General features: G+C 33.0%; 1 protein-coding gene across 2 annotated transcripts in view; it reads left to right on the top strand.

Annotated features, from left to right (window-relative positions):
• VPS13A (vacuolar protein sorting 13 homolog A) overlaps positions 1-26880 on the top strand; it is a 270364-nt gene that overhangs the window by 21911 nt on the left and 221573 nt on the right. For both annotated transcript variants that reach the window (XM_061200327.1, XM_061200328.1), the window contains exons 2-15: positions 1614-1657; positions 3756-3798; positions 6977-7072; positions 7341-7442; positions 11747-11856; positions 12552-12611; positions 14773-14832; positions 15046-15126; positions 17915-17972; positions 21693-21820; positions 22018-22124; positions 23868-24039; positions 25623-25685; positions 26172-26301. In XM_061200327.1, the coding sequence (XP_061056310.1) occupies positions 1614-1657; positions 3756-3798; positions 6977-7072; positions 7341-7442; positions 11747-11856; positions 12552-12611; positions 14773-14832; positions 15046-15126; positions 17915-17972; positions 21693-21820; positions 22018-22124; positions 23868-24039; positions 25623-25685; positions 26172-26301 (1254 nt within the window). The remainder of the gene's footprint in view (positions 1-1613; positions 1658-3755; positions 3799-6976; positions 7073-7340; positions 7443-11746; positions 11857-12551; positions 12612-14772; positions 14833-15045; positions 15127-17914; positions 17973-21692; positions 21821-22017; positions 22125-23867; positions 24040-25622; positions 25686-26171; positions 26302-26880) is intronic.

Here is a 26880-nt window from a genome sequence, read left to right as displayed (position 1 = left end):
ACAATTCGAAGCAAGACTATTATTAAATGAAAAGGCTCACAGGTAAAAGGCAAACATATAGTAAAGGTAGGAAATCATCCACACACAAAGCTAGTAGGGAGGTTAAAAGACAAAAGTAGCAAAATCATCTATACCCACAATAAGCAGTTAAGGGATACACAAAACAATTAGATACAAAATGTGATATCAAAAACAGTCATTGTGAGAGGAGGAGAGTACAAATGCAAGTTTTAAAAAATGCATTTGAGATCAGCAACTTAAAACAATTGCATATATATATATTAAAAAATACATATATATACACACACACACCCATATATATATATATGGATATGCTGCGTTGGCCAAATATATATATTGGGTTGGCTAAAATGTTCGTTCGGGTTGTTCTGTACATCTTACGGAACAACCCAAATGAACATTTTGGCCAACCCAATATATATATATATAGACTGCTATACAAAAACCTCATGGTAACCGGAAAAACCAAAAATCTAAAAGCACTTGTACTTTAAATGGTACTACAAACATCTAAAGTTAGTTTTATATGGAAATATTAACTTCGTTGGACATTTTAATGTCATTGTCTCTTAATCTCTTTTTTAGTGTCATGTATTTTTCATTTTGCTGCACTGTGAACCCTTTTTTATTTGTTAAGAATATTTGATAGAAATATTTCTATCAAATTTAATTTTTTTAACCAGTATGTGGAGATATTGTATAACATTATAGACTTCTTTAAAGCTGTTTATAGAAGATACATTTTAATGTAAAATAATGTTTTACAGTATAGCACTTCTTTTCAGTTGTACTCAGTAATTCATTTGATGTCTGCATAGTATATTGATTCGAAAAAAAATTCAGAGCACAAAGTATATTGAAGGCTGCCAGTACAAAGAATTATCCATAAATGAAAAGTTTACGCTCTACATTTGAACATTACAGTAGAAAAAACAATAAGTGATACTCCATGTACCTATATCATTCACTGATTGGTCACTACCACAATGGATCAATAAGTTTGTCTAATTGTACAGCTTACCTTTATTAGATGTTTACTGATGTTTATTTCTTGTTTTTTTCCCCAGACGTTATGTGAACGTCTAGACAGCAGTTACTCATATTCAAATTATTGCTTAAAAGTGAAGGCATTCATTTTGTGTAGCAGAATTAAAACAGAGCAAGATATGACAACATTCCAGTATCTCTAGGAAATCCTTGTTAACCTCACATTGATGGATTAAAAATTTCTTTGCAATTGTTCATTACAAATATATTTAAATACAGTTCATTTTTTTCCTGTATTTTCTTACATCATGCTGTGTTGGTAAATTCATGTTATTTGTATAATTTTGATGAAAATGTATTCATTAACAGTGAGCTACAACTGTAGAGATCAGAACTTATAGTAAATGATGTTTTGGTCAGACATACAAGCTTAGACTAAGTTGAAGAATGAAGGTGAGCCAACAATCATAGTTGGATTCTGTTTCTGTTATGTACATTTTTATGATTATTTTCCTTAATATGACATTTAGGAATGAAGTTTACCTAACTTGTTAAAATAAAAGTTATTTGAAAATTTCAATTTTATTTTTTAATATTTTCTTTAGGAGCTGTGGCCCTGAAGAATCTTGAAATTAAAGAAAATGCCCTGGTAGGTTTTGACTATAAATATTGTTGTATTAGTGAAGTTAGCTACATAGACTTCTTCCTGATTTACTTTAACATCTTAAATTATTTAAGTTTGAGAAAAATTATAAAAAGTAATGTTTGTAAAATGTGAATTTTGCAAAATGGACTTTTAATCTCCATAAAAGTACAAACTGACAGTGTAATTTTCCCCATTAAAAATATTTCTAAAATTTCTCTCTTCCTATATGGTTGCATTTTAGATTGTTAATTTACCTCTCCAATCACCTTCAGGTTTTTTTTGTCCTAATACCATTTTAATCATTTTTTACTGTAGAATACAGTGGCATGAATTACAGTGTTGTACAACTGTCATCAGTATGTATTTCTAAAACATTTTTGATACTCCAAGGGGAACCCTGTAACCAGTAAGAAATACCTAACTCCCCATTCCCTCTCTCCATATACCCTGCTAACTTCTACTTTCTGTCTGTCTTAATTTGCCTATTCCAGGTACCTCATATAAATAGAATAATGCTATGTTTGTCATTTTGTGTCTAGTTTACTTAGCATAATTCCTTCAGGGTTCATCCATGTTGTAGCATTTATCAGAAAATCACTCCTTTATCTGGCTGAATAATGTATGTATATGCCATATTTTGTCCATTTATCTGTTGATGGACACTTGGGTTGTTTCTGCCTTTTGCCTCTTGTGAATAATGCTACAATGAACATTAGCATACACGTCCGTTCAGGTTCTTACCTTCAGTTCCTGTGTGTAAATACTTAGGAGTGAAATTGCTGGATTATTTGGTAATTTTATGTTTAGCCTTTTCAGGAACTGCCACACTGTTTTCCATAGCAGTTGAACCATTTTACACAGGCATACCTTGGAGATTTTGCAGGTTCGTTTCCAGTCCACTGCAATAAAGTGAATACTATCGCAATAAAGCAAGTCACATGAATTTTTTGGTTTCCCAGTGCATATAAAAATTATATTTACTCATACTGTATTCTCAAAAACCAGTTTACATACCTCAATTAAAAAATAACGCTATTGGGAAAGTGGCGCTGATAGATTAGCTTAATACAGAATTGCCACAAACCTTCAATTGGTTAAAAACAAACAAACAAAAAAACCACAGCCATCCCAATGGGTATGAAGTGGTATATCGTTTTGGTTTTCCTTTGCACTTCTCTAATGACTGGTGAGGCTGAGCATCTTTTCGTGTGCTTATTGGCCATTTTTATATGTTCTTTGGAGAAATGTCTATTGAAAAGCATTGCTGATTTTTTTTTTAATCAAGTTTTTTTTTTTGGTTTAGTTTCGGTTCTTTATATATTTTGGATATTTCCCCTTATCAGAAGATATGATTTGCAAATACTTTCTCTCATTTTGTGGGTTGTCTTATGCCTCTGTTAACAGTGTTATGTACAAAATTTTTTTATGCAAAAAAATTTTAATTTTGATGAAATTGACTTCATCATTTTTTTACTGTTGTTGTTGCCTGTGCCTTTCATGTGATATCCAAGAAATCATTGCCCAATCCAGTGTCCAGAAGATTTTACCTTTTGTTTTCTTCTAAGGTTTTATAGTTCTAGTTCTTATGTTAGGTATTTGGTTCATTCTGAGTTAATTTTTGTCTATGGCATAAGATAAGGGTCCAACTGCATTCTTTTGCAAGTGGATATCCAGTTTTCCCAGCACCATTTATTGAAAAGGTTGTCCTTTCCCAATTGAATGGGGAGAAATTTATTTGAGGATATTTTTTGCAAAATGGAGTTTAATCTCCCTACAAATACAAACTGACAGTGGAATTTCCCACTTTCTTTTTCCTTTTTTCAAGCAGTGTAAAAGCTGTAGTGATTCTGGTATGGGTAACTTAGGGGTCAGTATTGCTGTAGAACTTTTTTGTAGTTATTTTAAGGGGATCAGTCTCTGAATATTATGGATTTGAAGATAATATTGCAATTATGTATTTATAAATTTAAATAACTGTTGAGGGTAAAGAGAAGGTGTAATTTAACTTAAATCCCTTAAGTATTTTGGGAAGAAACAAATAGTCATCTGTTTTGTTGAACTGTATATGTACTAATATTTTACATATGTGTATTTTTTGTAGAGTCAACTGGATGTACCGTTTAAAATTAAAGTTGGCCATATAGGTAAGCTGTCCTTATTATTTGAATGTCCTTCTTGTTGGACATGCAACCAGAATAATATGTCTAATATCTCTATAACGTGATATTTATAATGTTTCTGAGCATAAATTAAAAGCATTATGTGTTTTCATCTACGTAGAGCTTAGTTGTGTAACTTAAAAATGTTGTCCATGAATCCCTTGTTCAGTACTGGTGAAATTATGCATATTGTTAAGTATTAAAATGAGTTGAGATCCAAAGCGTTAAATCTAATAGAGAGCATGATTGTCTCAGTTTCTTAGGTTTCTGACTAGTTATCCTTGCTGTATTCTGATTGGCCATGGATATGTGGTATAAGAAGTAGGGTCTGGATCATCCAGGCAGTATGGCTAGGAACCAGTCAAAAACCTAGTTCCACTCTGGAAGTTTTCTAGTTTTCTAGGAAAACACTGTGCTATCTTTCTTGTTTTGTATTATTTTTCCAGTTTTTGTAGTTTACATATTAAATGTATTGGTTGAACAGAAATAATTGATTCAAATATGATGTTTTAACATGTTTAATAAAGACATGTATGTTTGGTTTCTTAAATTATTTTGGTTTATTGTTTTAACTTTATTGTTTAAACTTTATTGGTTTAAGTATTGTGCAAGATGATAGTGTTATTATTCGTGACTTGGAAGCTTTTTTGTTATACAGATAATTTGTGTAGTAGAATTTATATAATGTTATTGCAGTGTTTTGGTGTCACTTGGGGAACAAGGTATTCTGAAAGCTTATATAAATTACATGATGAATGTCTCCACAATTTTGTGCTCTTACAGTTGGTATTAGACTGTATGCCAAAGAAAGTTTTTATCATTTACATTTACATTGCTGAGACTCAAATTCTGTTTCCCTCCTTTCCCCCACCCCCACAATTTAAAGACTAGTGTAGATAAGATGGGAAAAATGTCACCCACCTAATATATTTATTTCCACCTAATATATTTATTTTTGCAGATTTTTAAATGATTGTTTACATGTGAACATTTTGACTTCCTATAATCATGGTATATGTATGATTTTATATTCTATTTTTAAGTTGATATTTAATAAAGATTGCTCATAATCCATGTTAATTAGACCTCCCTTATTTCTTAAGATAGTGTAGTAATCCATTGAATACATATTTGGACAATGTAATCTTATATTTCTATTGGTACAAAAATATTACAGTAAACATTTTCACATACCTTTTGAAAATATTCTAAAAGTCATTGAATTTTATAACTATATTCATTGTAAATCAGTGTATATAAATTTAACATCAGTTCAAGAAAAATATATATATAAGGGCAGTAAATCGACCTGCTTTCATTTAGAACCTACCTTCTTTCCTTTCTCTCTTTTCTTTTTTGACCATGTTTTAAAATGATGATAAGGTAATTTTCAGTGTTAATATAAGGTGGTAGAAGGTACACTGCGCTAATACCTAATACATAAGATAATCTTGAGAATCATTTAAGGTGTCGTTTGCATATCTCTATCATAGAACCTGACATTCTTTAATATCATTATTATTTATTTTTTCTTCTAAACAGTAAGTCTTTTGAGAAGTGGATTTAATTTTAAAATTTTATTTTAATTTTATTGTATCCTCACTTAGCACAATACTTGGCATATAGTAGGAACACAGTTTGTTGAATGAAAGAAGTACACATTTCCAAATGAGTGGTACAGTAGTACAGCCAGTTTTATAAGAACATATTGTCAACCCCCTTGCCATTAATGGGGGTTGTTAATCTTACTGATCTTTCAAAGTTTTCCTCATTTAGCATGCAGAATTATATACATATCAAATATAAATACGTATTTTCAAAGTAATTGTTTTTATGTGGAAGATTTTTGAAATTACCTTCGTTTATATTTTTTCTGAATTTTCTATAAGAAGCCTGCACTTCATAAGGAGAAGAAAAAACAGTTTGGCTTTAAAAAGAAAAAAAAAAAACTGAATGGTAACAATGGTACATTGTTAGTTTTATATGTGTTTCTTTGCATACTTAATGCTATTGTGGCACTGTTCTATGTCCTTTTATTCACTTACTTTTTTGGATTATTAATGTATGTGTGTATATGTGTGTAAGCAGTCTGCTTGATACATTTATAAGTAAACTGTCAAATTCGTTCCAATTATCTTTCCCAATTTGCTCACTTCATGTTGGTTATATTTTGGATAGTATGGAAATTGGAAATGGTCACTATCTTCTCTGATTTTAAAACTTAGAAAGTTATTCCTCTTTTAGAAATCAGATACTTTGTTTTTTTCTGAATTGACTTATTATGAAGAAATCTTTTTCTCAATTTGGGGTTTTTTAAAACATGGATTTTGGGGGTTATGTAATACGACATGTCTAAGTATGTATTACTAACCAGTTAATGCAACACTGGTGTATTTAAGAAGTCTTTCCCTTCCCCAGTCATGACAACTATTTCTAAATCTAGAGATTCATACTTTGTAAAAAAATTTTAAAATATTGAAAAAAACTATTATAGAAATTTTGTAAATACATAAAACTAGAATTAATAGTATAATCAGCCCCTTACATAGTATTTTTTAGTTCTAGAAATCTAATGCTTTTTAAAATACTTTGCTATTGGGTTGTAGTAAAATATTTTCATTAGTTGGAACGATTTTCTAATATTGCCTAGGATCCTTGATTATTACCATAGAAATTTGTTAGTACATACACTTATGATAATCATACTTATGTATATACTATATATATACCATGTAATATATATGTAAAATCTATATATAAAAAATACACGTATAAAGTATGTAACCTACCTTTTTAAAGTATGAGAAAAATATTTCTTAGAGATTTTGAGTAAGAATTGGGGAAAATCAATATTATAATATCAAAGGTTGTTGATTAATGGAAGAATAATATTGGTATGTTTGTGGTACATATCACCAGAAATAGAAATTTGTAAATATTTAGAATATGGTTTAGTAGATTTTCCAACAATACTAGTACAAATAATTTCAAATCATCACTGTAAAGGCTTTTTGTTTATGGTTGTAAAATAGCTTTCTACAAAGTTAATGAGCTCATAAGGTCAAAGGCTACTTTGTTATCTCTTTTAATGCCTGACAGAAAATAAGCTGATAGTAAATCTAGGTTGAAAGAATAATATTTTTTGTCTTTTTTTTTCATGTAGGTAATCTTAGTCTTATAATTCCATGGAAAAACCTTTATACCCAACCAGTTGAAGCTCTGTTGGAAGACATTTATCTACTCATAGTGCCTTCTTCTAGTAAGTCAAATTTTAAACATTATCATTTCAGTTACTTGTTTTTGTGCATGGAAAAATCTTTATATTTGATAATTATGTTTGTTCAAATAATTTTGGTGAATTTTTGGAGATTTTTTTAATATTTAAATTTGGTATTTGATAATACAACATAAATTGGTTTTTACTCTAATTATTGCAGACTTTGAATTAGTGATTATTTTCCAGGATATTTTTTGGAATGAGTAAATTTAAGGTAATTAAGATTCTTCCTTTTTTATACTTCCTGTAGGAATAAAATATGATCCTTTAAAAGAAGAAAAACAACTCTTTGAAGCAAAGCAACAGGAACTGAAAAGGATAGAAGAAGCAAAACGAAAAGTAGCTGATCAAGGTAAAAACAAATAAGAATGGTAATAAGAAAAGTGGAAAAGACCTAAATATTTATCACATTTAGTATTATTTTCTTCTGGAAGCACTGAGATTACTTTAAAAATATGACAGAATCTTATTACATGAGGAATTTTAATGTGGTTTCTATGTTTTATCATGTTTACAGAAATTTTACCTTATAGAAATTTACCTTAGTGCAAATAATATCCCTAGCTTGTAAGAGTAAGTTTAGATTTTAACTATAATAATTTCATCAAGTATATTTTCTTACCTTTCTTGTCTTCTCTTTCTTATTCCAATTGTATCAATTCCTCACCTTTTGGAGTTACTTAGTCTCTTGATATATTTTCCCAAATCTGTTTACCCTCTGGCTCACATCCATTCCTATTCAGCCTAGACCAAAATGGTCCATTACTTCAATCCACTTCTTTTGTCAGTGACAGAGATGTCCTGCAGAAATCTAACCCCTTTCCACTTATGCTAGTGATAGTAATGGTGTCACCATCAACACCTACACTGTATACTCTGACTCTTAACTTCTCCTTCTAGTGAATCTTTCTCTTTGGCATACAAATATAATGTAGCCTCTCTTATCTTTAAACATAAAGTCATTTTCCTAACCTTGTCTTCTGCTTACCTTATGCTCCTGTGTCCTTCATTTGATAGCTAAGCATCTTAAAAGAAATATATGTGTACTGATCAAAATATCCTTGCCATGCATTTATTTTTTTAAATTAAAAAATGCAATAATAAACAGTTTACCTGCTGACAAACAGGTAAAAAAACATTAAAGGAGATTTAACACATTTCCTGGCAACACTTCTTGTAATTATGTTTTCCTCTCTGTTGTCATTCATTTCTACCCCCATCCTCTTTTAAAAAAAAAATTTTTTTTATTGTGGCATACATATAACAAAATTTACCATCTTAACTACTTTTAAGTGTACAGTTCAGTGGTATTAAGTACATTTATTGTATTGCAACCATCACCACCATATCTCTTCATATCTCTTTCATCTTGTAAAATTGAAACTTTACACCCAATAAACAATAACCCACCCATTCTTCCCCCCTTACCCCCAGACGCTGGCAACCACAATTCTACTTTTTGTCTCTATGATTTTGACTATTCTCAGTACTCATGTAAGTGGAATCATGTAGTATTCATGTTTTTTCAAGTGGTTCATTTCACTTAGCATTATGTCTTCAAGGTTCATCCATGTTGTAGCATATGTTGGAATTCCCTTTTTAAGGCTGAATAATATTCCGTTTTATGTATATACCACATTTTGCTTATCCATTCATCCATCAGTGGACACTTGGGTTGCTTCTGTGCTTCAGCCATTGTGAATATTGCTGCTCTGAACATGGGTGTACAAATATCCCTTTGAGACACTGCTTTTAATTCTTTTGGGTATAGACCCAGATGTGGAGTTGCTGGATCATACGGTAATTCTACTCTATTTTTAATTTTTTGAGGAAATGCCATAATGTTTTCTACAGGGACTTGTTCCATTTTACAATCCCACAAGCAGTGCACAGGGGTTCCATTTCCTTCACATCCTCACCAACATCTGTTGTTTTCTATATTTTTGATAATAGGGTCCTAATGGGATGAAGTGGTATCTCGTGTAGTTTTGATTTGCATTTCTGTAAAAATTAGTATTTTAGCATCTTTTCATGTGCTTATTGACCATTTGTATGTTATCTTTGGAGAAATGTCTGTTCAAGTCTTTTGCCCATCATTTAATTGTTTTTTTTGTTGTTATTGTTGAATAGTAGGAGTTCTTTATATAATTGGATGTTAATCCGATTTTAGATATATGATTTGCAAGTTATCTTCCATTCTCTGGGTAGCCTCTTTACTCTGTTGATAGCATCCTATGATGTACAAGATTTTTAAATTTTCATGAAGTCCAGTTTGTCTACTTTTTCTTTTGTTTCTTGTGCCTTTGGTGTCATATGCAAGAACTCCTGCCAAATCCAATTGGCATCTTCATTTATGGGCATTTAGGATCAGATTTCTTCCTCTGTCATGTTGTCTAAGGCCGTCTGCTTTCCAGCTTCTAAATTTTTGAGGTTCTCTCTTATTCATTCTTTCTTCTACACTCTTTTTCTTTTGGTCTTGGAGATTTATCCATTTTTCCTCTTTACTTTTGCCTTTACTTTTACTGAGGAATAGAAAAATAGATGCAACTCATGTTTAATCAGAAGTCCCTCCTATTTATACTTAAATCTAAAATATAAATAACCATGCTTAAATTACATCAGTTATACTTTACTGTTATCAGGTAGAAGTTTAACTCTTCAACAGGATACATAAAAGCTCTTATGATTTGAATCCTGTCTACCTTTCCAGCCTCATTACTGGCCCCATCCCTTTCATATCTTCTCTGTTCTTTGTTCCAGCCATACTGACCTTTGTAGTTTACTGAATGTACCAACTTCTCTGTGATTATATCTCACTTCCGACTTTATCCAGTATACTTTTGAGAGTTGTCAGCGTTAGGTTGATAGTTCAGGCTATAAGGTGTGAATGAGATTCCCTGCAGCAACAGTACAGAATGAGAAGAGAAACATTTCTAGGACTGAGCCTGCCGTAAGGAAATCCAACATTTAAGGATTGTATAGAGGAGGAAAACAGCCAAAAAAAAAAGAAAAGAGAGATCAAGAAAGAGTGGTTAGATAAGGAGAAAGAAATTTGGAGATTATATCTCCATGGGAAAAGAGTGTTTTAGGAAGCAAAGAATATGTCAGATCCTGCTGAGATATCAGGTAAATTGAGGATTAAGAAATAATTATTTATGACATGGAGGTCATTGGTCATCTTAAAAAAAAGCTGTTTTGATTGAGTGATGATTGCAGAAAAGAAACTTCTATTATTTCCATAGTTGTAAGGTCATTTGCTAAGAGTAAAGAGAGCAGTGGAAGGGTTGTTGGACCTTTGAAGAGTATCAAAAATAATTTTGTAATAGTCATTCTGGAGAGTGTGAACAAGTTGACCGGAGAAATGTAGTAAGGTTGCTGGTGAGTTGAAGTTGGTAATGATTAACTTACAGTAGCTGCAATCTGTTCTGTTGTAATTTTTCTCCTCCACTACTCACCTGGCAAGGCATACACATGATTATATAAAAAGTAGACTGTTGGTTTTATGCAGGGTTGGAGCTTTATTGACAGAGGAAAAGGAGAAAAAAGAGAGCACAGAGTTTAAAGTGTTGGTGAAATAATTTATTATAGAATCAGAGCCAGATAAGGAAGTCAGAAAGAAACTAGTGGATAGGGAAAGAAAGATTTAGCATTTAATTGACTGACTGAATAAATTTATAGAGCAGAGAATTTTATTAGGTAGTGGTGGGATTCATTCAACATTTAAAATAAAATGTTCTGTCTTCAAAGAGTTTATATTCTACTTTCCACTTTTTAATTCTAAAGTCCTTTTCAATATATTCAAATATGTTCACTTATCTCTTGTTCACTCACACTTGTCTTTGATGTACATATGATATCTTCAACTTTTCCTTATCTGAGACCTTCTGGGTCAGCTGAATTAGGGAGTAGTAGGTCATTAGAGGAAAAGATAGACAATATGTATATACAGGTGGAATAGGACTAGAAATAGGAAAGGAGATCACCTTCATTGGCATTTTCAAGTGGGGGCAAAAACGTTAGTAATTAGTGGTTATCACAGGCATATTAAAAAAGAAACTAGGAACCTCAATTCTTTATATTTCCCTGGAAAGTATTGAAGAGATAGTTAATCTCATTTTGGAAAATGAAACAAATGATGAACTTCCTTCATCCTTGCTTAAAAGGAGAGAGGGAAAGGATCTTATATCTTCCTATTTTGTATTCATTGGGGAAGGAGCATATTCAGCTCTTTTATACTTCTAACCACAGACAGCTTATGATGATAGCATAAATTTTAGCAGAGATTCATTCTTTGCTACTGTTTCTGGCTCTTCTAATATAAGCCTATTATAATTCTTACCTAATAATCTTTATTGTTTTCAGTGTCCTTATGTACTCAGGTATAGCTAACAGAAATTATAAAATTTGATCACAGTAAATTCTACATGTTTGGCTTTAGTTTGATTGGATAAGAAAGTGGCTTTTGAAAACTGTGTGCATTTAGTCACCTGTGAAAGTCTTTTGGTATGTAAGACTTTTGGAAAGCAGGCTTTTAGTGTTCTGTTTACAAGTACAGATATATTTCTTTAACAAGGTAACAGTTATGTTACGTCAATACGTGTATACACATAGAGTGTATTTTTCATTCAAATTAAAAATGGATATTTGCAATTGTAGAAAAACATCAGGTGGAGAAACAGGACACTTTTACAGAAAAATTAATTACTCAGATCATAAAAAATCTTCAAGTGAAAATTTCCAACATCCATATTCGCTATGAAGATGATGTAAGTATTTTAATAGGTGATAACGGTTTATATTTATTTTACTGTTTGTTGACACCTGCTCTGTAGTGGTCAACTTATGAGATGCTGGGAAGTGGAGGGATATAGAGCTGAAGATGACATTATCTTTATTTTTTATAATTATAGTTGTAATTTGCAATCCTTAGTGCCTTGATTACACTTTCCTAAAATGTTCAAACATCAGATAATGAAGGTAAATGCCTTGCTTATATTATAATCACCTTTGATAGATGGGAGTTATGAATTTAGCAGTTATATATTTTTAAAATACTTTAAATTATACTGTGTTTTCTTCCTGGAAAGAGCAATGGTCTAGGAATCATTAGAGCTAGACTTAACTAATTGTTTGATGTCAAATATATCATGTATTCTCTCAAACACATAATCATTGGCTTCTCATAGTTCTATTGTGAGGGTCAATCACTTTTTTTATAAACTTTTTTTGCAGACTGAAAAACATTATGCAGATGTATTATTATTGTACTACCCTAATACATTGATACTTAATATTTTAATTAGTATTAGGAAAAATATAGGAATAAAAATTATTCCGGAGAGTTGGAAAATGTTTCTGAATGTTCAAAATAGCATACTTCCCAGAAAGTGAAGTTCTTCTATAATATGAATTTTATACAACTACTAAAAATCTGAGTAAAATTTACTGTTTTCCTCTTTAGGTCACAAATCGAGACAACCCGCTGTCATTTGGTATTTCCCTTCAGAATCTTAGCATGCAGGTACTTTGTTTAAAAAGAAATTCAACCATATTTAATTTTGCAGTATAGTTAATTAGTAATTACTGTTAATATATGCCAGCATCAGGAGTAGGTATCTGTATAGAAGTGGTACAGGAAGTGCATAGACTGGATTGGAACTGAGGGTAGGTAGTTTCACAGTTCAAAAAATGGTTGACAGTCAAATTTAGTTTCAAATGTGAGAGCCTATTATTATTTGCCAATTATGATATTTGATACTTATTTTCTTTAAAATCCATTCTGAATTTTAAATGCATAAGTACAAAATAAAAGTACTGTTCATTTCAGAATCTTTGATAAGTCATGAAAAGCCTAAAAAACAAATCATTTTATCATCACTATTATTAATAATCGTGGCATACTTTCTTCCTGTCTGATTTTTCAAATTGAGAAATTTTAAAAGTATAGGAGCACATAGAGAATTATGAAACATTTGCTCATATCCAGAAGGCATGATTGCTGAATTTGTCATTTAGATTAAGTTTTAAATACTTTTAAAGAATAAGCTGTTATGAATAAAGTGTAAATTCCTTTTGTATTCCACTCCACTCTTCTCTCCCACCTAAGAGATAAACATCCTAAGTTTTTAAACTTTATATAATATAGCCATTAAAACTGTGTAGTATTTGGTAGATTTTTTAAAGTTTACATAAATATGTTATGTGATTCTTCTGTAAGTTCCCTTTTTCTCTACACATTGTTTGTGACATGTATTTATTGCCACGTGTAGTTCAGTTGATTCAGTTCAACTGCTCTATAGTATTTCATTACATTCTTTTATTTGTTATGTTCATTAAGTTTTTGTGTATGATTTGTTTTTAAAACTTGGATCCACCTCGAGCAGAAAGAGAAAAAAGAAAAGTCAAAAGTTATTCAATAAAGTTGGGTGAGGTAAACTGTCAAATGCTACTGTTAACGCTGAAAAATAAGGATGGAGAATTAGCCATTGGATTTGGCAATGTGAAGGTGATTGGTAACTGTGTCAGCAGTGATTTTCACCACTGGTTTTGGAGGTCCTTGGAAACTTGTCCCCCAGCCCAGACATATTAAATTAGAAACTCAGGTTGGGACCCAGCAATCTAGTTTAAAAAGCCTTCCAGGTGATCCTAATTGTGTGAAAACTTTGAGCAACACTGTTCTAGTCCATTTAGTTCTCTAGAAAAAAAATGAAAACCATCTTTTTAACATAAGCATCGGATATCAGTTTATTCCCCTCAGTGACTTTTCATTGCTCTCAGAATAAAGTCCATAGTTTTGTCTTAAAATAGTTTATAATCCCCTTGTAATCTGTCCCCAGGTTAGATACCAAATTTTACCTCTTTCTGTTGTTTTGAATATGTTCTTGGGCCATATTGGGCTATTTCACTTCTTTGAACATGTCGTATATTCAAATACCTTCCTACCGTGAATCATATTCCCTACTGAATTTAGAATTGATAATTTCTATTAATGTGTCACTTATTAGGTTAGATATCACTTTCGCCATCACATCCCTGAGGTTGAGCCTCCCACCATGTTCTCCCAGAGTACTGTGTATTTAACCTCCATAATGGCACTTACCTGTTTGTAATTTGTTTACTAGTTTGCTTTTCCACCAAGCAATGAGATCCTTGAATGCAGAATATTCAGTTAATATTCTTTGACTGAATGTTTATTATTATTATTTTTAAAAATTTATTTATTTTATTTTTGGCTGAATTGGGTCTTCGTTGCTGCCTGCGGGTTTTTTTTTCTCTAGCTGCGGCGAGCGGGAGCTACTCTTCTTTGTGGTGCGTGGGCTTCTCACTGCGGTGGCTTCTCTTGTTGTGGAGCACGGGCTCTAGGCACACGGGCTTTAGTAGTTGTGGCACATGGGCTCAGTAGTTGCGGCTCATGGGCTCTAGAGCACAGGCTCAGTAGTTGTGGTGCGTGGGCTTAGTTGCTCTGCAGCATGTGGGATCTTCCCAGACCAGGGCTCGAACCTGTGTCCCCTGCATTGTCAGGCAGATTCTTAACCACTGTGCCACCAGGGAAGCCCCTGAATGTTACGTTTTCAAGGACATTTTAATGGAAACTTGGTCTAGGGCATGATAGATTCTATTTATCACTCTGCCATTTCACATGAAAGTGACAGTTTTTTACTGCTTTTTATTTTCCTTTTTAGACAACTGATCAATACTGGATTCCATGTTTACATGATGAAACTGAGAAACTATTTCGTAAGGTAAAATAAACAAATATGTTTTGTCAACCCATGGGCTTGACAAAAGATACTTTTAATTAGGAAGGCAAATGATAATATATAGATAAGGATTTTTGTGAATTGTGTTTACTTGCTTAACTGTTATATGACCAATTATTTGAGATTCTGAAAAAAGCATATGTTAAAGAATCTTCAATGAAAATGAGGCTTATAATAAAATTGATTTATTTTCAGTTAATCCTATTGGATAACCTTTTTGCCTATTGGAATGTGAAGTCTCAGATGTTTTATCTTGGTAATTATGATGAATCATTGGTGAGTAAGTTTTTTTGATATATGCATATACACTTTTGTTGGTATCATATTTTGCATAAGGTTTTTATTCATTGTCATTTATCTGACATACTGTAGTCAGTTGTCCTTTTTTTCCTTAGGCAAAATCCATTAGCAGAATTTACAGAAATAGGTGAATATATATGTTTCTGTACAGAAACATATAAACACATGCCTTTTTTTATATAATTGACATGCAACATTTATTAGTTACATGTATGCAACATAATGTTTTGATATTTGTATATATTGCAAAATGATCACCACAGTAAGTCTAATTAACATCTATCACCATACATAGTTACACAGGTTTTTTTCTTGTGATGAGAACTTTTAAGATTTACTCTTAGCAACTTTCAAATATGCAATACAGTATTATTAACTACAGTCGCCATTGTTGTACATTACATCTGCATGACATAATAATTATTTTATAACTGGAAGTTTGGACCTTTTGACTCCCTTCATCAATTTTGCCCATCCCCACTCCCCACCTATGGCAACCACCAGGCTGTTCTCTGTATCTATGAGTTTGTCTTTTTTTCCTAAATTCCACATGAAGTGAGATAATACAGTATTTGTTTTTCTCTGAGCTATTTCACGGTCCCTTTGTGTTGTCACAAATGACACAATTTCATTCTTTTTTATGGCTGAGTGATATTCCATTGTGTGTGTGTGTGTGTGTGTGTGTGTGTGTGTGTAAAACATTTTCTTCATTCACCTTTTGGAGGACATTTAGGTTGTTTCCATATCTTGGCTATTATAAATAATGCTGCAGTGAACATGGTACAGATATGTTTTCAAGTTAGTGCTTTTGTTTTCTTCAGGAAAATACTCAGAAGTGGAACTGTTGGATCATATGGTAGTTCTGTTTTAATTTTTTGAGGCTCCGCTATATTGTTTTCCATGGTGTCTGCACCAATTTGCATCCCACCAACAGAGCAGAAGGGTTCTCTTTTCTTCACATTCTCACCAACATTTGTTATTTTTTGTCTTTTTGAAAATAGCCATTCTAACAAGTGTGAGGTGGTATCTCTTTGTGGTTTGGATTTGCATTTCTCTAATGATTAGTGTTGTTGAGCATCTTTTAATGTACCTGTTAGCCATCTGTATTTCTTCTTTGAAAAATGTCTTTTCAGGTATTCTGCCCATTTTTTAATTGGATTGTTTATTTTTTTGGTTTTGAGTTATATGGGTTCATTATATATTTCAGATATTAACCCCTTATCAGGTATATGATTTGCATATATTTTCTTTCATAAGGTTCTCTTTTCATGTAATTGATGGTTTCCTTTGCTGTGCAGAAGCCTTTAATTTGGTGTAGTCATATTTGTTTATTTTTGCTTTTGTTGCCTTTGTTTTTGTTGTCCAATCCAAAAAATCATCACCAAAACTGATGTCAAGGAAATTACCACCTGTTTTCTTCTAGGGATTTTTATGGTTTCTGGTCTTATGTTCAAGTCTTTAATCCATTTTGAGTTATTTTCATTTATCATGTAAGGTAGTAGTGCAATTTCATTCTTTCGCATATGGCTGTTAAGTTTTCCCAACACCATTTTTTGAAGAGACTGTCCTTTCCCCATTGTATATTCTTGGCTCTTTGTTATAAATTAACTGACCATACATGCATGGGAATTCTGGGTTGTCTCTTCTATTCTGTTGATCTGTATCTGTTTTTATGCCAGTACCATATTGTTTTGATTACTAAAGCTTTGTAATATAGTTAGAAATCAGGGAGGATGATGCCTCCAGCTTTGTTCTTCTTTCTCAAGATTGCTTTGGCTATTCGGGTTCCTTTGTGGTTCCATACAAATTTTAGTATTGTTTTTTCTATTTCTGTGAAAAATGCAATTGGTATTTTGATGGTGATTGCATTGAATCTGTAGATTGCTTTGGGTAATGTGGACATTTTAACAATATTAATTATTCAAATCCATGAGCATGGAATGTCTTTCCATCAGTTAGTGTCCTTTTCATTTTCTTTCCTCAGTGCCTTATCATTTTCAGGGTACAAGTCTTTCACCATGGTGAAATTTATTGTTACATTTTGATGCGATTGTAAATGGAATTTTTTTCTTAATTTCTCTTTCTGATAGTTTGTTATTAGTGTATAGAAACACCTCAGTTTTCCATATGTTGATTTTTATATCCTGCAACTTTATTTAATTCATTTAGTATTAGTTTTAACAGTTTTTGGTGGAGTCTTTAGGGTTTTCTATTTATATTATTATGTCATCTGCAAATAGTGACAGTTTTACTTCTTCCTTTCCAATTTGTATGCCTTTATTTTTCTTACCTAATTTCTCTGGCTAGGACTTCTAATACTGTGTTGAATAAAAGTGGTGAAAGTGGGCCTCTTTGTCTTGTTCCCGATATTAGAGGAGAAGCTTTCAGCTTTTCACTCTTGAGTATGATGATAGCTGTGGGCTTGTCATCTATGGCCTTCATTATGTTGAGATACGTTACCTCTGTACCCACTTTCTTGAGAGTTTTTTTCATAAATAGATGTTGAATTTTGTCAAATTTTGTGTATGTGCTTGTACACGTATATATAAACACACATATCCTAAAACTTTCTAGAGCATTCTTGTATAATAGTAGTTTAATGAGATAGTGTCTAACCATTTTAATATTTTCTTAGTTAAGTTCTGCTAAGTTTGAGTTATTTTTTAAATTGCTTTTAGGCATTTTTCTTTTGCATATAATAGGATTTTGTAGAATAAAGGTATATTGGCATGAATATAAATAAAATCCATTTGTCTTTTAATAGGACAGCCTGAGGAATGGTATTGTTGATGAAAGTATTATTCCAGAAGGTTATGATTTTGGTAAGTACATTTCATAAAATAAATGTACAATTAAAGTAATCAGTATAAATTTTAAATGAATATTGTTGATGTCACTGTGATATTTCATATTAATTTTCCCACAAAATTAAATATATTTATAATATATATGCAGAAGCAAAACACTTTTCTGTATCATTTGTGTTGACGATTCTCAAATCTGTCACTTCAAGTTGACTTATTTCTCCTTTACCCTACTGTTATTTCTGGCTGTTTCAGTCAGAGTCCGATGAAGAAAGAGAAACCACATAGTAATTTGAGCAGGGAAAGTATTTATGAAGAATTACTAAATATACCAGGGGATTAGAGTAACAAGGGATTGGCTAATAAAAAGTAAAGAGAACTCTAAAGAATATAAGAATAGTAGATAGAAGGAACAGCCCTTACCCTAGGACTTAGGTGGAGTGTCCAAAGAAGAGGGTCTACCTCCCTCAGCGCTGAGATCTAGAACTTGTTGGAAAGGGCGTGGCCATGGGTCACTAGGAGGCAGGAAAGTCTGTGGTGCCCTGCCAGTTAAACCTGTAAATTCGCATTCAGGAACTTTAGGGAAACAGACCCTTTAGGGAGCTTCATGGAGAGTTGTCTCCAGAAGGCACTCCACTCTTAAACTGCCTTAGCAGCGTACTGAGAGAATTTGCTGGCTGTTGGATGGTGCAAGCTGCCATGTACTGCAGGAGTCTGGTGCTGAAGAAATCTGTTGTGCTGGAGGACCTGGACACTGGAGAAGCCATTTTCTTTAGGAGCTGCATGTTGGAGAACCATGGCACTGCAGGAGTCTGCTGAATGAGCACATTAGAACCAGGAAGCATAACTCCTTGCTCCTGCAGTATCTCTCCCGTGTCCTCTGCTGATAAAGATTAACATTATGCTAGCTGGTAAAGAAAAAATATTTAAAGGACCCAAATCTAGGTTTTAGAGCAGTCAGGGAAGGGTGATCTGGAGGTTATGGGCAATCAGTTGATAACTGGCACACTTGCTGGAGGGGGAAGGATGAATGAAGGATTTCTTTTTGGTTTTGTTTTTTTATTTAATGGGAGAGATAGCAGCTTGTTTATAGGCTAAGATTGGAATGATCCATAGAACATGAAAAATAAGAGAGAAGGGATTATTTCTGTATTGACATGGGTGAAAGGGGGTAGAATCTAGTGTACAAGTGGAGTGCTTTGCCACAGGTAGGAGCATGGTCAGTTTGTTTATAAGATAGATTACAGTTATAGGAGAGAAGTCCGGGACTTCCCTGGTGGCGCAGTGGTTAGGAATCTGCCTGCCAATGCAGGGGACTCGGGTTTGAGCCCTGGTCCGGGAGGATCCCACATTCCGCAGAGCAACTAAGCCCATGTGCCACAACTACTGAGCCTGCGCTCTAGAGCCCGCGGGCCACAATTGCTGAGCCCATGCGCCTAGAGCCCGTGCTCCGCAACAAGAGAAGCTACCACAATAAGAAGCCCACGCATTGCAACGCAGAGTAGCCGCTGGCTCGCTGCAAGTAAAGCCTGCAAGCAGCTACGAAGACCCAACACAGCCAGGAAGGGAAGGAGGGAGGGAGGGAGGGAGGGAGGGAGGAAAGTCTGCCTTAGTGTTGGGTGAACAAGTAAATATGGTGGTTTGAGTTAATGGGATTTTTTTTTCTTCTGAACTCTTTTTTTTTTTTAAACTATCTGAGGAATTAGAGGTTTTCAGAGGGAGGAGGGGCTATGAGATAGCCATGTAGGGGAATGAGAGAATGAATTGATGAGAACAGTATTATCAAAGTGCGGTTTAGACTAGCAACATCAGTATCACTTGGAAACATGTTAGAAATATAAATTCCAGGGCCCATCCCAGACATACTGAATCAGAACCTCTGAGAGTGAAGCTTAGCAATCTATTTTTAACAAGCTGTCCTAGTGATTCTGATGAATACTACAGTTTGAGAACCACTGGGTCAGACTAGGGGTTGGCTAATTTTCTTTTTGCAAAGGGCCATGTAGTAAACAAACATTTTACATTTTATAGGTCATGTATAGTCTCTGTCACATATTTTTCTGTTTCTTTTAAACAACCCTTTAAAAGTATAAAAATCATTCCTAGCTCACTTGCTATACAAAAACAGGCTGTGGTATAGGTTTGGCCTATCCCTGGACTAAAAGAATGTTGTGTGATTAGTCAACAACATTAAGTACCTACTTGAGATTTATGACATTAACGTGAGACCAATCAGTGTGATTTTGTTTTTTCCCAACCACATACAGCTGCTTAGGTATTGATGTGGAGTAAATAGAGGTATGGAGTAAATAGAGCGGCTTTATTTAGAATTCGAGTTTTGCCTAGTAAGTACTGACAAAGTGAGAAGGGCCAAGGAGTTAAAGGGTGAATGCAAGGGAATGACTGAAATAACTGTCAACAGGTAGGGAGAGAGCTGAGGACATGAAGCAGAAGTGAAAGACAGAGCAAAGATAGAGGATCAATGAATGGTAGTTCCCTTAAGACTTGAGGTTTGGTATTGGATTACTAGAGAGATAGGTGGTGGTGGTAGGAGAGTTGGATGCTTGAGCCTGAGTTTATTGAGAGGTTGAGGATATCGGTATGATAAGGTCTAGTGGATGAGGTGAGGGGGGAAGAGTCCAGGGAACTGAGAGTCTATGGTATTGGAACGATCATTTGTATATTGAAATAATCCAGAAATTAGAGTTGCCAGGAGCTAAAATCTGAGAGAGATGGGAGAGGGTGAAGCCCAGGGATGGATAAATTATTGTAACCAAGGAGAGTATAGTGGGTGGTATAGTCTCGTTTAACAAGAGTTAAAGCTGGAGGAGAGGAATAATTTTACTTTTCAAATACTGGTATTATTGCTTTATACATATACTTTCTAAACTTTCTCTTTCAATATCCTTCTATTTATGTACATATAAATTTTTCTCATTTTTAACTGTATAGTATTCTGTTGTATAGAATAATGAATTTAACTGGTCCCCTATTGATGAATACCTTCTTGTTCTATTCAAATTTAAAGTATTTTTGAATTTAGTGCTATGCCTCAGGGATGATTAAAACAAGAGGAATATATTATCTTTGTATACAAATTAGCTTATAATTTAGTGGTTGATCTCTTTCTAGATTCTGCTATTACTGGTCTCCCTATGCATTATTCTTATTCTTTTTGGCACTAAATGCAAAGGGTTGAGAGAAATCCTAGATTATGGGTTGAGCCAAGAAGGTTATCTTGGATAAACTCTCATCTTATCTCCTCTCCTTTTTCAAGTTAAAAGTGGGGACAGATGGATACAGAGACACTGACCCGAAATTCAGGAATTATAATTATATAATGAAAGTCAGTGGCTAAATAAAATATTTTTCCCCTTAGCATTTCTAATGTATATTCATTCCTTAAAACTATACTTTTATTAAAATTGTCTTACTGGACTGTTTTGCCTTTTAGAGAGTGTTCCTGCTTGTAAGGGTTATTTTGTTTTGAGGGGGAGTTCAGTTAGATTTTATTGTACTCATAAAAGACAATATGAATTATAGATAGGAAAAATATGAAAGACTCTTCAACACTAAGTGACAGTCCATATGATCAAGTCATAGCAGTATGGAAATCTGGGAGCTGTAGAAAGGGTATATAAGAAATGAAAATCAGCATTTTCAACTTGATTCCTTTAGCACTTTGAGACTCTTGAAAAAAACTCAATTTAATTTTTAAAAATCTGTGTTATTTTCCAGTATTTCGCCCCATATCTGCTAATGCCAAACTTCAGATGAATCGCGGATTGGATTTTGACTTTTCTGCCCCCAAAATAAGCCTGGATGTTGAGTTACATGACATAACAATTGAATTTAATAAACCACAGGTGATTTTTTTAAATGAAATTTTAAATTGTGAGTTATAGTTTGATAAAAGGAGAGCTAAGATTTTAAATGTTTTTCAAAAACTCACAATGGTATATGATAACATTTCCTTAAAAAAGTCAATAATTTAACTTTTATCTTTGACAATTAAACAAAAAATCTGAAACATTTAAGAACTTTAATTTTCTTCATTCTTCAGTATTTCAGTCTTATGGAACTTCTTCAATCGGTTGATATGATGACGCAAAATCTACCATACAGGAAATTCAAACCTGATGTACCTCTCCACTACCATGCCAAAGAATGGTAATATGCCTTAAATTTTTTCAAATTGAGGTATAATCGACATATATTAGTTTCAGGCATACGACATAATGATTCGATATTGGTATATATTGCAAAATGGTCACCACAATAAGTCTAGTTAACATCCAATATCATGCATAGTTAACAAAACTATTTTTTTTGTTATAAGAACTTATAAGATCTATTCTCTTAGCAACTTTCAAATATGCCATACAGTATTATTAACTGTCGTTGCCATGCTGTACATTATATCCCCATGACTTATTTATTTTATAACTGGAAGTTTTTTGGATCCCCTTCACCCATTTTGCCCATCCCCGACCCACTGCCTCTGGCTACCACCAGTCTAGGGATCTATGAGCTCATTTTTTTAAATTCAGTATATAAGTGAGATCATACAGTATTTGTCTTTCTTTTTCTCAGTCTGACTTATTTCACTTAACATAATGCCCTCGGTAGCCATTCATGTTGTCACAAATGGCAAGATTTTATTCCTTTTGTGGTTGAATAACATTTCATTGTTTGTATATATATACACACATTTTCTTGATCCATTCATCCATCAGTGGGCACTTGGTTGTTTCCATATCTTGGCTCTTGTAAATAATGCTGCAGTGAACATGGGGGTGCATATATCTTTTTGAATTAGTGTTTTCATTTTCTTCAGGTAAATACCCAGTGGAATTGCTCAATCTAAGTTTTTTAAGATTTAAAAAATATGGTATAAAAGTGAATTTCTTGACTTTTTAAGATACTCTTTAAGGGCTGATAGAAACTATAATGTAATATTTGTCTTGAAACACTTGTAGTGGCTTTTGCTTATTACATGAGTAAAATTGAGTTAAAGGATTCTTTATAATGAATTTACAACTGGAAATACTAGCATTCCATTCATTTACTGTATTTTTGGAATTATTAAGAAACCATATCCCAGTTTGTTTTCTAACCATGTCTTTTTTTTAGTTTTCAAACTTTGGTATCAGACATATTAAACCTATTATAAACCTGAAAGGTAGTCTATAAAGTGCAACCCCTTTTTAAAATTGAGAAGTCTTATTTTTCCAGTTATTAAGCTCTTGCCTAGTTTCTAGAAGTTGCAATTACTCTTTCAGTTGACTATTTTCATTACTATTCAGGTGGCAGAACTGCTAGTTGCCAATTAATACTTTAATAGTTTTTCTGTAGAACTATATTTATTGTAACAAAATTCAGTGATTTTGATTATTTTCATTTAGGAAAGAGATAAGACTAAATAGTGTATTATTATTATTTTTTTAATTAATTAATTAATTTATTTATGGCTGCGTTGGGTCTTCGTTTCTGTGCGAGGGCTTTCTCTAGTTGTGGCAAGTGGGGGCCACTCTTCATCGCGGTGCGCGGGCCTCTCACTGTCGCGGCCTCTCTTGTTGCAGAGCACAGGCTCCAGACGCGCAAGCTCAGTAATTGTGGCTCACGGGCCCAGCCGCTCCGCGGCATGTGGGATCTTCCCAGACCAGGGCTCAAACACGTGTCGCCTGCATTGGCAGGCAGACTCCCAACCACTGCGCCACCAGGGAAGCCCCTAAATAGTGTATTATTAATTACTAATAGGGCTGGGAAGAAGCAAGTGCCCAGATAATATACCATTTTCATAGTCTCTGTATTATGTATGCTGTTAGAGTAGAAGCAATATCAGTTATATTTTATACTGTTGGTTTGAGGGTGTTTTTAAGTGTAGAGTTTTTGTTTTTATTTTTTAACTAGGTGGGTTTATGCTATACGTGGTATTCTTGAAGTAAATGTTCGGCCCCACTTACGGATGTGGTCATGGAAGCATATAAGAGAACACAGGCAAAAAATGAAGCAATATAAAGAACTGTATAAAAGAAAGCTAACAAGTAAGAAGCCGTCTGGTGAACTTCTCAACTCTTTGGAGGTTAGCATTTAAAAAATTTGTTAAATATTTTGTACTACTTAACTCCTCAGTCTTTAGTGACTAACACTCCCTACTTACCTGTTCTAATTTGTACTGATCATTCTCTGTCTCTTTTACTTACTAGACTTTTTCATACTCCTTAACTTCAGTTGGATGTTACAAACCCTGGTGAAGTTTTCCTGTGTGCATTTGGAATTTGAGATTCTCCTCAATCTGGAGAGATTTGGGTTTATGCAAATAGTAACTTGAAGCCTCACATTATTATGACATTTACAAACCTCAAAAGCCTAGAAAATATTTGCTCCATTGATTCCAGTCTTCTCTGTGTTGGTTTCAAAGCCTTATGTTATGTCACCACTCCATATTTCCCTATGTTACCATCTAACTGTGCATTAATCAAATAAATGTCCTGTCTTCTATATGTATATGCTTATACTTATAGCCAAGTCTGCTCATGCATTCCATCTGCCTTTCTTCATCTCTATCTCAGTTTTACTCATTCCTCAAGTTTTGCTTAAGTCCCATCTCTTGTATGAACTTTCCTGAATTTTTTGCTCAAACAGTGCTCTTTTTCCTCTTAATCCTTGTGGCATTTCTGGTGTTCACCAGCAACTTTACACTTAATTAGCTGTCTCCTGAGTTCTCTAAATATTAGTCTTAATCTTTTAGCATTATGGTATATGCTAGACGGGACTGTTTTACAGATGGATGAAGTACAGCTTAGGGAGTCTAAGAAGAGTTAGTCTCTCAAAATTAATGGAACCATTATGAATCCAGGCCAATTTCCAAAAAACTCCCTAAGATTGAGTTTTATTTTTATTTTGAAGTAGAAGACTTTCTGAAGACCTAGGCTATTATGAATGCTTGGGTTTCTGCTTTGGTGGTTACAGATTTCCTTACCTAGTTTTGGATCTTAACCGTAACCCTCTAAGTCTATTGGACTGTAGAACCCTGAGTAAAGTTTTCCAGGTAATGGTTGGTCATCACTGTTTCTCTTTGGGACTAAAAGTGGTTTGAGCATGAAGCTCTCAAAAGTAATCATGGAAATAATGTATAGATATGATGAAAGATTGAGCTTATCTCAGTTTATTTCAGTAGCTATACTGAAATACTTGGAAAAGTATAAAATTTAAAAACAAGTTTTATGTGTATCTAGATCTACTTGCTATATCTTAATGATGATGTATGAAATGTGCATGTAATATGAAGGACTTATAATTGTATTTTTAGTTGAAAGTGACACTGATGTGTTTACCCTTAACTGTAGTTAAAGCCCAAATAAAAGTCATTTTAAACAGTGCATGTATATTATCTTCTAGTACGTGCCTGTATATCTTGTAGTATTCTAACTCTTACATGCATGACATGTATGATTTCTTTGTTCAGAAAGTTGTTCCATCATTACTAATTTCCAAGCTGACATATATACAAGCATTGCTTTTCAGAATTTAACAGGAATATTATGTTGATGGGTGACCTGTTTTCTGCTTCCTATCTCTTCTTTAGTACAGCAATTTGATAGAGAATATATGAAAATTATTTATATAAAGTTATTTATGTAAACACTTTATTTATATTTTTAGGAGTTGGAAAAGACTTTGGATGTATTTAATATAACTATAGCAAGACAACAGGCAGAAGTTGAGGTAATTCCAGATTGTCTTTCAATTAGTAAAAATAAATCTAGAATTTATACAGATTTGATAGATGTTGTGATGTTACTGGTATTGTGCTGTAATATACTATTTCCTAAAAAGGGTTCAAATTTGCTTATTTATATTATAAGAAAATCTGATGCACTGTTTTGCCACATGTATTTAAACCAGACAGGTTCTATGGGAAAAAAATTCTTTCTAACTAATTGGGCTTATCTAATACTGAGAGTTCATATGAAGGTGAAAGCCAATTTTTTTTCCCCCATTACCATTGCTTATAAGACAGTGGTGCTAAGTACCTGGTAATCCTAAATTCTGATGTTTGGCCAATGTTGTGGTTACTATGTTTTATTGTCAGTATGATTATTGTTTACACTTATTCACTAAAGTAGATAAGTTTTAGAAATATCATCCTGTTTCTTTAGATTACTAAATAAAGGATAATTTGTCATTTATTTGTAAATTTATTCATTTTAGGTAAAGAAAGCTGGATACAGGATTTTCAGAGAAGGAGCACAAGAGTCAGAGGATAATAAAGGATGGTTTAGCTGGCTGTGGACTTGGTCAGAATCACGTACTAAACAACAACCAGATCTTAAACCTGGAAGTATGTCCATTTCATTTTATAGTAGTGCAGTTTATCATCAGGCTGTGGTAGTGTAGCTAACCATCAGGTGTGAAATTAAGTTTTGCAGGAAATTTTCTCTTTCATTAAAATAGACGTTTTAAGTATATATACATATGATATATAATTCTTATTATCAGTAAAATTACTATTAAATATTGTAAATATATGTGTTAAATAAAAATCAAATAAAATAAATTTTTAAAATCTTACTAATGCTTGCAAAAGAGCATTATGTCTAGAGGATTTAGTAAGTGCATATAGCACAGTCATAGATAAAATAAAAATTCCAAAAGGGTATAAACCACTGTAAATTTTTATCGAAATTATTTGTTGGAAAGATTTTTGCTTCCCAACAAAATGCTTAAGACCATGGACGCTTAGGGGCTTAAGTTTACATCCTAGATCTATCGTTTATTAGCAGTGTGGCCCTGGCAAATTATTTAAGCTCTCTAAACCTCAATTTCATCATCTGTAATAAAATGTGGAGAAATGATATTAATATTACCTACTTTGTACGCTAAGTATGTTGCTTAGCACAATGCCATTACGTGCCTAATA

This window comes from Eubalaena glacialis, chromosome 9 (assembly GCF_028564815.1).
Source record: "Eubalaena glacialis isolate mEubGla1 chromosome 9, mEubGla1.1.hap2.+ XY, whole genome shotgun sequence".
Taxonomy (NCBI): domain Eukaryota; kingdom Metazoa; phylum Chordata; class Mammalia; order Artiodactyla; family Balaenidae; genus Eubalaena; species Eubalaena glacialis.
This window is presented reverse-complemented; position numbering and strand designations above follow the sequence as displayed.